We start from the raw sequence: 11,526 nt of genomic DNA, 5'->3' as shown, positions 1-11,526 counted from the left end.
TGTTTCTCATCTCCTTCTTTTAATTCCTCCATTTATATTTATCTCATGAGGTCACTGAAATGATTAAATGGTGTCTGGCATATAGCAAGTGATTCATAAATGATGCTATTATGTTACGAGATTTTTCTATCTAGCCTATATTTTGATGCAATGCCCAACAAGGCGTGTGAATAATTATGTATGACATAGGTTTTAGGAAAGGTGAGAAGAAAATACTACATTCACAGCCTGCTTTCCTATTTACGTCAACAGGATTAATGAAGCAAATGTTTATACAACACAGAGTAGTTTTAAGATATCCCCATAAGGTCAGAATACATTTATAATGACAGCCTCTGCATTTACCATTTTAAAGAAATATACTTCTAGGCCTCCAGCTAACTACAAAGGACCTATTGATCAGTGGTGATGGTGAGGGTTTAATAGTTTTAATTCCTGTTGCTTCTCATTTAAATCTTTTATGACAAATTCTGTAAGAGCCATAGCACAGCTCAGCACATTGTATCTCACAAACATTGAGCTCAGGTCCCCCGTCTCCTGATGCAGCCAACAGTGTTAACCTAATGAAAGCAAAGCTATTTTCTCCAACAGAATGAGGCTAAACTTTTAACGTCAGGCATTTTCTTTTAATTTTGCATGACATAGTTCTAAAACAGGATTTCCACGTGAACACCTTAATGGCCATCTGATCATGTGTTTGAAACAACCTATGTTAAATTGAAGATGTCCATTAAGACGTACTTGATATTCTGGTGTACTTTTAATCTACATTTAGGCCTCAGTACTGTTGGTTTATTCCAATTATAAAGTGTGTAGTCTAGACCCTCAAAGATCCTTTCAATCTTGAAATCTTTAATTCCAAGTTGAAGCAGAAATGGAAGCATTTACATTTCCACAAAAATATTCCTAACTTTCAACAGTGCATGAGGATGGTAGCATTTCTGAACTAGTAAGACTGTAAGAATCTTCTGTTTTTGCACATATTCAAAAGACTTCTGGGTTTTAAATGTATTATTAAGGTTCAGTTTAGTGTTCCTTTGAATCTCAGATTGTAGGTGTGGTATAATAAAAAATACGTATTCAGTCTTTGACCCCGGTTCTTGGCACAAAGCTCTTAAAACCCTCACAATTTCCTGAGTGAGATCTTTTATCGTAAGCTCCCTTTCACTCATCCCAGAGTTTATGTTAATGAGGTGATCTTGGCAGTGGTCATGAGAGGAACCACATGATTAGAGGGCTAGAACTATCAGTGACACCCCAAGATACCTAGGAAGGAGGGGCTGGACAGGAAATTCAACAGACAATGGCTCATGATTTAATCAATCACATCTAGGTAATGAAACTTTAGTTTAAAAAAAAAAAAAAAAAAGGCTAAGGGGTTAAGAAAGCTCCCAGGTTGGTGAACACATCCATGTGTGGGAGAGTGCAGCACCAGTAGGGCCGGGAAGCTCTACTCACTCACCCCCCACCCCCCACAACCCCCAATGCCCTATGCATCCATTTGGCTGTTTCTGGATTTTTTTAAAAGAGATTTTAAGTAATCTCTACACCCAGCGTGGAACTCGAACTTACAACTCAAGAGACCAAGAGTCGCACGCATACTCTTAATCAGCCGAACCAGCCAGGTGCACCTCGGTTGTACCCTTTATAATAAAACCATACTCAGAAGTGTGGTGCTTTCCTCAGTACTGACTTGTTCTAGTGTACTGAGCCTGACAAGGGTGGGAACCCGATTTGTGGTCGGCAGGGCAGAAGTGCAGGCATCCTGGGTACCCCATTTTTAGCTACTGTCTGAAGCAAGGGCAGTCTTGTGCTACTACTGATCACTTAACTTATGGAGGCTGTGCTAACTCTGGCTGGTGTCGGAGGTGACTTGTTGGACACCCAGTTGGGGTTAGAGAACTAGTGGAGTAGGTGACAGAAGAGGCTCTCCTATCATTCTGCAGTGCACGTTGGGAGTCCTGTGATGACCAGTGTCAGGCACTCCAAGGCCCAGCTGCCACTGTAGACCTAAAAACCCCCCAGGAGTAAAATGGGAAGAACAAAATGTTCAGTTCAGTACTTAAACGTAAATATACATCATGCTTTTTCATAGTTGTTTTATTATATGTAAAATGCTTTGCAAACTGCAAAGTTCTAATCAACATACGGTTTATCACCAGTGGGTGGTTTTCCTCTCCTTCTGCAATCACATTTACCGGCATTCAGGGTACACTGATAAAGCCTTTATACCTTTTGGGAAAAGTAAAATGAACTCTATCTGCCCCTTAAACCTGTTTTGAAAGGCCTTGCCAAACCTGAACGCTCAAATGTTAATTTTTAATACTTTGTTGTGCTTTTGTCCCTGATCTCTACCTTCTTGTCAGAGCTTTTTAAAGATTATGTTTAAAAATAAACCTTGCTTCATATCTTGGCTTAATGGGGACATCATGAGCTATTTTCAGCATTCAAAATTCACTAGATACTAACTAGTAATTTACCTACTTGAAACCACTATCCGTCAGGGATTTTTTTTTTCAAGTTACAAGTAACTCAGGAACATGGACATCTTACGGCAAACTGAAAATTCCAGGTAATATAATTTAATTCTATCATATATCCTGACTTTAAAGAAAACACCTCTGTAAGCTTTGTATAAGTATGCAAGTGCTGAACGGAGCAGATTTGGAAATGTTCCTGTACTTTTTTTTATCTTAAAATAAAAGCTCAACCTCCTATTCGTGTTATCTCTAAATCTGTGTCCTCTCCACTTGTGGGAAGCCATTCCCTTTGAAACAGTTCATAAATGTGATACCACTTAACCATTAGGATTACCAAATGAGAAGCTGGACTGATCTTTTAAATTGCACACACTAGTAAGTGGACAAAGTATATTAAAAATTAGGCTCTACTTAAAAAATTCCGTTGGCCATTATGCCCCACCACGGAAAAACCACAAATGCCAACCTCTTAATCAGTTCTTCTGAACTGATTTTTGGGGATTAGAGGTGAATACTGAGAACTGTGTATCTTAATTCATGTATCAGTCATGTTAATCCGAATGAGTAAAGATCTCTGACCACGAAACAACTTCTACGCTAGTAATTAAAAAGAAAAAAAGAGAGTCTTGAACACATAATTTTAAACTTTACTTTAAAAATGTAAATATCTCCCTATATTTAACAGGTAAAGAAAATAGCATATTGATTTATTTTCTGTGGTTGTTATATTTTATTTTCCAAGTAATACTGATTAAAAATATTTACACACCTACTTTTAAGTCCACAGTTTAGCACTCTTATTTGTATGGCTTTAAAAGTTATAGCACAAGATCTTTACATTAAGGATCAGGGAAAAAGATTCATTCAAAACGAAGCCTGATATATTATATACATGTTTTTCTCTGTACTTTATTTTAAATACATTAATTTTTAAACGATGCTCCTTTTTTTCATCTGGTGGTAAAATACTAGTGCAACTTTTCATTTAAAAAAAAAAAAAGTTTACCACAGATATAAATGAATTTTTCCAATCAGAAATGGCCCTTCAGATACCATTAAATGAAATTTGTCACCTTAACTTAAGTTACCAAGAAAAAGAATTGCTAGTTGCCATTATAAGCAAAAACAAACTACTACAGCATCACCTACATTGCTCCTTACAACACAAACTTTGAAAGAACCGGAGACGTTTTATAGAAGTTTAGTTGGTTTTGAAAAGGCACATGGGTGTGGTTTTGTTTGTTTTTGTTCTTGTTTTTTACATTCTCAAAATTTTGCCACCACCGTTTCTGTTGCAGAGATGACATTTGTGACTATCAGTATAGACAAGAAGTTTGTTCAAACTAAAGAAAGCCAGAAGCCAAAATTTAACTGCACAGTAACAATGTACTCTTCTTCATGCAGCCTTGTGTTTCCTATATATTCAATGTTCTAACATGCATTAGAATACACAAATTTGTATTCTAATGATTTTACGTTTGATTTTACAACATGGAAAAAAATCTGAGAAACGACATGACCTGGGAAAGAGAGGAGAACCCTTATCATCACAATGAAAATAGATACATTCGTACCCAACTATATAAGAAGAATATAATCCATTTAAGTTTCCAGAAATAATACTTCTCAAAGCTTCCCATTCACTTATGGGAAAGAGCCCTCCTATTTAGCATTATGTGTGTGTGGGGGGGTGGGGGGACGGGGGGTGAGCGGGGAATCAGTTTGTTTCAATAGAAACAGTTCGGCACAACAGAAAGACTTTAACTTTGGTCCACTTGTCTGTTACCTTAAGGACAGTCACACTGCCCCATCATCAAACACCCAACACATTAATTTAAAAATATATTCGTTATTTCATTCTAAAACAGGCATAGGTGTTCTGTTTTCATTCCCTGCCCTTTCAGCCTGGGAATCCACTGCTGTTCTGGTCTCTAAACTAGCATCTTCGTGATCTTCTCTGGCAGCGTCAGCAGCATCTGCTTGGGTGGGCTCTCTCTCCTCCTGGTTTAGGATTTCAGGGGTCACTTGTTCCAAGTCGGCTTCTAGAAGTTCAGTTTGTACTTCCACTGGCATCTGATTTACCCGTTCAACATGCAGCTCCTCCACATGTACTTCAGTGCCTTCTTCAGTCTGAATTCGACCCACTTCCAGATAACTCACCTGGACCTGCTCTGGAAGCTCACTCATATGTGAATCATGTACTTGGCTGTCCTGGAGCAGATCTGGATGGACCTGTTCCACAGTCACTTGTGCTGAATCCACTTGTACTTGAAGCAATGGTAACACATGCACCTTCCCCACTTGTTCTATAATAGTCATTGAGGTTACAGGTTCAGTTTGCACACGTGTTTCTACTGAAAGAACTTCTTCGGTTACCAGACGCTCTGAAATATTGTGAGTATCACTGAGATGCCTCCTTAATTCATTTCCTTGCATAAACCACAAGTCACATAAAGTACAATGGTTGGGTTTATCTCCAGTGTGTATTACCAAATGATCTTTAAACTGGTCCCAGCTGTTAAACACACTGTTACAGACCTGAAATTAACCAAACATACTGTTTTAACATTACTAATACTCAAACCAAAGCGTGAATGCATTTATTCTCTGTAAGGAAAAATTTGAAGATTTTTCTAAAAAAGGTTTATGAATAGGACATTTATAATGTAACCTAAGAGATTTCATAATTCTTTAATTTGGTCTTTTAGTTGATGTAGCTAACAACTTAAGTGCATTTTAGGAAAAAGAATATTGCCTTCATTACTTAAATGTCATCTAAATTCAAGGAAATATAAACTACCGATATTAGAATTTCCCACATAATATCATTAGCATTTAGAACCATTACATTATTTGGGATAAATACACACTAATCACGGAAGAAGAGCCAATCACAGCTAATGAGCTTTCCACTGCCCTGCTCCCAAATGCTAATGTTCACTTGATAGTTAAGAACAGTTTCAAATTACCTATTATTTGGGACATAATTTTACTGACATTGGGGTTAACAAAAAAAAAAAAAAGGCAACCCCCCAAAAAACCCTATTCTAATCTCCCATCCAAGATACTGGATGATGTTCTTTACTCTCATTCTTTCCAAATGCCAGCTCTATACTTTTACTCTAGACTCTGCTACCCTTCACTTTTAATGATTTCAAACACCAAGTCCTTTCCTAAGGACAGAACACACCCGCACATACCTGACATTCATAAAGCTTCTTTCTTCCCTTTTTTGCCCCCACTCCAGTTTGGCACGCAGTCAGGTGACATTTGAGGGTGCTATTTCTAGCAAATCTTTCATGACAATTTGGACATTCAAAAGGTTTTTCACCTATTAGAGTAGAAACAAATTCTATTTGCAAATCAAGAAAAACAAAAAGCAAATAAAGTTTTTTTCTTTTTGGTTAATTCTAATAGCACTTTCTTGAAAGGAAGATCTGAACTTATAATTCAGATGTTTTCCATAACATCCAGAAGACTCTTCTAGAGGTGAAAATAATAAGTTTTCAGTGATTATTATAACTGAACCTGTACTTTGAGGAAGAAATAAAAATTGGAGCTGAGTTCTATGTTTCTGCATTTCTTTAAAAAGTACATATTTTCCCTTGGTAAAAATCAAGATCAATCTCCACTTTGGGGAGATGCATCACTATCCATTCCACAAGTATTCTTTGAGCACTTACTATGTGCCAGACCATGTGCTTTGTGATAAATCGTCCTTCTTTAAAAACTTCATATCACAGGCCACAGTATTTTGTGAATGTGAAATATATACAAATATGTACTGTGGAAGGCCTATTACAGAATAAAGCGTAATGGAAAATGTAAGGCAGCAGCACAAAAGGAGGAGAGGGATTGATTCTGCCTGGAATGGAAGAAGAGAAGGAAAGAAGGAAGTTTATTCCAGGCAGAGGCACAGAAGTATAGAACCACATGGTGGGTGAGGAATAAGGGGGGAAGGTATCCATAAGGACTCTCAGATCTCTAACTTAGAATACCAATCAGAATCAAGAACACAGAAATCCAAGTAGGTCTGGAATGCAGTATGTTGAAAAAGATTATAAATTTAACTTTTTATCCATTGATTTGAAGGTACCCACAGTGGAAAAGTCTGGTAAATAGTTGAACAGACTCCTCTGAAGTCAAATAGTCGGTGGACTGATGTACAGATTAGGAGTTACTTTAAGTGGTAATAAAAACCTTTGATGTGGTTAAAACTCTAAGTATGTTGTGTGGTAACAGAATTAAGGACAGAACTTAGTGAAACACCAAGTTAGAACAGCAGGTAAATGAAGCAGCAAAGAGAACAGAAACAGAACAGCCAGAAGCAGAAGGAAAGAACAGTGTGGAAATTATGACATTTCAGGAAGATGAGGGCAGTAAACAGTGCTAAACTGAAGAGAGATGTCAGGTAGAATAACAACAGGGGACTGTATTAACTCTGGTGAGAATAGTGTAAGTGAGATGGTGGGGCTAGAAGTCAGACCATGGTGGGATGAGAGGCAAGTCCATGAAAACAGTACAGAAATTCTAGGATGGAGGGTTTTGAAAGATGACAAGATATGTCACCTGCTGGAATGAGGTGTGGGCAGGGTCTTGAGTACTAGACTGAAGGCCCAGAATAGCAATCCGGCAAAGAAAGCTATAAATCAGACACCAAAAGGCCTAATTTAAGGTTTGATATGAATTTTTTCCAACAGTGCTCAGCAGGGAGTAGGGGTAACTGACTGCAATAATTCCAGTATTTTTTAGAGGGCTTTTTAGAGCAAGTGCGTTCAAAAGCCCAGGGAATGTGCTTAGAGTATAAGAAAAAGTGATTCAAGCTCAACAAGGAGGACAAGGTAAGATGGGCAATAAGCTACGTGGAAAGGGATCTGGAAGGACTGGGAGGCTAACAGGTCGAGTCCAGCAGTTAGAATAAAGGAAGGAGAGAGAGGGTTTAACGGACCACATGAGGCCTGCAGAGAAACAGGCTCCAGTGAGGAGATCCTAGCTGTGACCCTCATACTAGTCAAGTTACTTTGAGCTGTGTTTTTTCCCTGACAAAAAACCATAGTTTATTTTTTGTATAATGTTCATGAGGTGGAAAAATTAGAAAGATCTCATCACCTAGAATTAGTGCTGGTACAGAAACTCCTTTTCAACTCCCCCAATATTGGGAGATATTACTAAATAAAATGGTTAAGTTTTATGGTTTTAGTATATAATTTTTCACTATAAATGAAACATATAAACATAAATTGGTATAGCTCCTTTAAATAGCAATTTCAGAACATACAACAAGATTTAAAATGTACATATTCTTTGACTTGGCAATTCTGCTCTCGAACATGTATACAAAGATATGCACAAGCATGCTTGCTGAGGCATAGTCTGTAACAGTAAAAGATTAGCAACAACCTAAATGTGTGTCATTATAAATAAATTATGGCATACCCATACACTGAAACACCATGCGGCCACAGTGGGGAAAAAAATGTAGATTCCTGAATTTTCATATATTAAAAGAGTTCAGGGGGACCTGGGTGGTTCAGTAGGTTAAATCAGGTCATGATCTCACAGCTCGTGGGTTCGAGGCCCGGGTCAGATTCTGTACTGGGTGTGGAGACTGCTTGGGATTCTCTCTCTCCCTCCCTCTCTCTCTCTCACTCTGCCCTTCTCGCTCTCCTTCCTTCCATCTCTCTCTTTCAAAAATAAACATTAAAAAATTTTAGAGTTCAGCATAAATGCCATTACACTGTACTACATGCCTCTATTGTTTCCCCCCCAAAACTCTGTGTGTGCGCCTGTGTATGGTTACTCAAAAACGCGAAGAATAGATATGGAAGGATAAATAAGAAAACGATGGCAGTAACTGCTTTTGGAGAGATTTGAAGTAGGAACGAGATTCATTTTTCATTGTATGTCATTTCAGCTTTTATGTCATTTGAGCTTTTGCTTTTTAAAAACTTAGCTTAGTAAGTCCAATAAAATCTAGAAATAGCAACAGATTAATTATACTTTAGATGTGTGGAGAGTAAAGTCTTCAAAGTGCTTTTCCCTGTAAAGTAGGTTTTTACCCTTATTTACACAGACAAGGAAAAAAGGCCAGAGATAAAGCGACCATTTAAGTCATCATACAGTCAAATGTTAGAACCGGAGCTGGAATCTGATCAGATTTCCAGACTTATACTGTTTCTATAATTCCACATTACCTCTCTGGGAAACCAGGTACAACCATTTAGGTTCTCTTTCACATGAGGTGTCCCACAGGTAAATCTATCAATAGTTCTGGTATCTCCTCCCTCCCCTAAAGTGCTTACCCTTCTATATTTTTCTAAGTTCATAAACCTCCAACTGTGTAGCCATCCAAACCAAAGAGCTAGGATTTACTCCCATATCTCACTGGTCACCAAATCCTGTTGATTCTGCCTTTTTTTTTTTTTTTAATGTTTTAAATTTTTTTTTATTTTTTTTACAAATAGTTTATTGTCAAATTAGTTTCCATGATTCTGCCTTCTTAATATTATTCACATCTCCAACCCTCTTTCACTATCACTGCCTTTGCTCAGCCCCTAATTCTTGCTTAGACTGCTCCAACAGCTTCCTAATTAGACCTCATAGGTTTCATCTCACTCCACTCTATCCTCCAGTCATCACTCTAAAACAAAAATCTGACCCTGGTTTAAACTTCTTTAAAATGACTCAGTTTTCCAAAATAAAATCCAAATTCATTTACAGCACTTACGAAAATATATGATCTTGGCTCTATCTCCCATCACTTTCTCATCTCTGACCCACTGGTAGACTGTCCATGATGCCTAAGTACATGCCACATGGTCAGCCCTTCCTAACTCTTCAGCCACACATGCTGGCATTCCTCTACTTGGACCCAATCCCCCAGCCTCAACCCACCAGCAACATTCCAAACAAGTTGCTTCCTCTCTTTCCTCTATGGCTGTGCATGCTTCATTTCTTTTGCCTGGAATGCCAATCCCCTGGCTAACTCCTTTTCCTTTGGGCATCATTATAGGGTGAAAGCTCCAGGAAACTATCCTGGTCTCTTCCATCATAAACAAACAGTCCAGGCAGGCATTCCCATAAGACTGTGTGCTTACCTCTTTTAGCACTTAGCCCGTCCCATGTGACTGTGCCTGCTGGTCCCCCCCAGGATAACTGTGAGCTCCTTGAAGGCAGAGATTCTAAAATTCCTTTACCTCCATGACCTAGCAGGTTGGCATTACCATTATTATTTTCCAAATGGAAACAAAGTAATTCAGAAGACAAGTAACAGACAAAACTGTGCAGATCAAGTCACTGATTACAGTGCATGCATTAAGAACATTGAAGAAACCAAACCACTAAACTAATAAAAGTATGCAAAATGTGAGACTGAAGGAGATTTATGTATATTTTGAGGGCAGGAAAACAGGAACAGGATTGTTCCATATCTTTACACTTTGTTATAAGCAAAAAACATTATTAATAAATATCCTTTATTAATAACATAAGCACAATTTAAGACTGTTTACTTATGCTCCTCTTGAATTCACCAAGTCACTGATCACATCTGCAACTATCCTGTTACCAATTACCAATACAGTTAATTGAGGTTAAATGCCAACAAAAGTTCAGTTTGCTTTATGTATTAAACTGTTCTTCAAATCGACATATAGTCCTATGTGTTTTTTTTTTTGTTTTTTTTTTAAATGTTTATTTTTAGTTTTGAGAGAGAGAGACCGAGTGTGAGCAGCGGAGGGGCAGAGAGAGAGGAAGACACAGAATCCGAAGTAGGTTCCAGGCTTTGAGCTGTCAGCACAGAGCCTGAGGCAGGGCTAGAACCCACAAACTGAGATCATGACCTGAGCAGAAGTCAGACGCTTAACCAACTGAGCCACCCAGGCACCCCAAGTCCTATAATTTGTAACAACTTAATTATCTCACATAATTTTAAAGATAAAAACATAGAACATAATATACTTTAGCTCTGTATTCTGTGTTTAATCCAAAATACAACGTATAGGACTTGGAAAGCACATTTTAAGTTCCAAAATAGTTTGTGTTGCCCGTTTTCAACAGGCAAGTCACCAGGTTGTGGTTTGGGTAAAAGAAACAATTGCTTCTACTTTTACAATGTTAGAAAATAATATAAAAGTGACTGATTATCTGTTGGGATATGGAAAACACTTATTAAAACACACTAGTTACCAATTAACATTTATTTACTAGTTTAATGTGCTGCTGGTATAGGAATCGTTTTGGCAAAACTACATTAAAATAGACGAATATCTGTTTTAAGCACTAAAAACTATTACTACAGGCAGGTTCTAAACACACAATATACCTCTATGTTTGAAAAATCAGAAAGCATTTTCCCAAAAGATTTCATAAACACCTATTAGTTACCCAAACTAGTACCCTAAAGCTTTTAAAATCTGTACTGAGACGAAATTAAAGTAGGAGATTCTCTTGCTACTCATGTAACCACTAAGTATTGATCCTAGGCATTTATTCAGTCCCTGAGTATGGATTCTAAACATTTAAAAGTGAGGGATACCACATTTATCTGAATCTGTTTCCTCAATTTCAAGTAGTATACAGCAAGCAACTCAAGACAGCAAGGAATCTACGAAAAAATTTCTTTAAAATTCTTGAAACTCCAGGGCCACCTGGGTGGCTCAGTTGGTTAAGGAGCCGGCTTCATTTAGCTCAGGTCATGATCTTGCAGTTCATGGGTTCGAGACCCACAATGCACTCTGTGCCGATAGCTCAGAGCATGGAGCCTGCTTCGAACTCTGTGACTGCCTCTCTCTCTGTCGCTCCCCTGCTCATGATCTCTCAAAAATAAATAAATGTTAAAAAAAAAAAATTCTCCAAATTCCAGCAAATAGAAAGATGCTGAATAGTATGGAATACCTCCGTTGTCTTCACTGTATTAAACAATCTAAACAGCCTTAGCCACCACAGAGAAGAACCTGGGAACAAGTGTCCAGAGTCTGACTCTTGGCACACCTTATCCACTGCTCTCTCCACACCCACAATTCAAATCATCAGCAGAAGCTCCTAT

The 11,526-nt window shown here is 37.9% G+C and overlaps 1 protein-coding gene across 6 annotated transcripts in view; it reads right to left on the bottom strand.

Annotated features, from left to right (window-relative positions):
- Window positions 1-4,309: 4,309 nt before the first annotated feature.
- ZNF131 (zinc finger protein 131) overlaps window positions 4,310-11,526 on the bottom strand; it is a 29,111-nt gene continuing 21,894 nt past the window's right edge. For all 6 annotated transcript variants that reach the window (XM_039234172.1, XM_039234176.1, XM_039234177.1 and 3 more), the window contains 2 exons: window positions 5,681-5,811; window positions 4,310-5,018 (listed from right to left, as the gene is read on the bottom strand). In XM_039234172.1, the coding sequence (XP_039090103.1) occupies window positions 4,335-5,018; window positions 5,681-5,811 (815 nt within the window). In that variant the 3' untranslated portion in view covers window positions 4,310-4,334. The remainder of the gene's footprint in view (window positions 5,019-5,680; window positions 5,812-11,526) is intronic.

This window comes from Hyaena hyaena, unplaced genomic scaffold, assembly GCF_003009895.1.
Source record: "Hyaena hyaena isolate Hyena2069 unplaced genomic scaffold, ASM300989v1 scaffold_83, whole genome shotgun sequence".
NCBI classification, from domain to species: Eukaryota; Metazoa; Chordata; class Mammalia; order Carnivora; family Hyaenidae; genus Hyaena; species Hyaena hyaena.
This window is presented reverse-complemented; position numbering and strand designations above follow the sequence as displayed.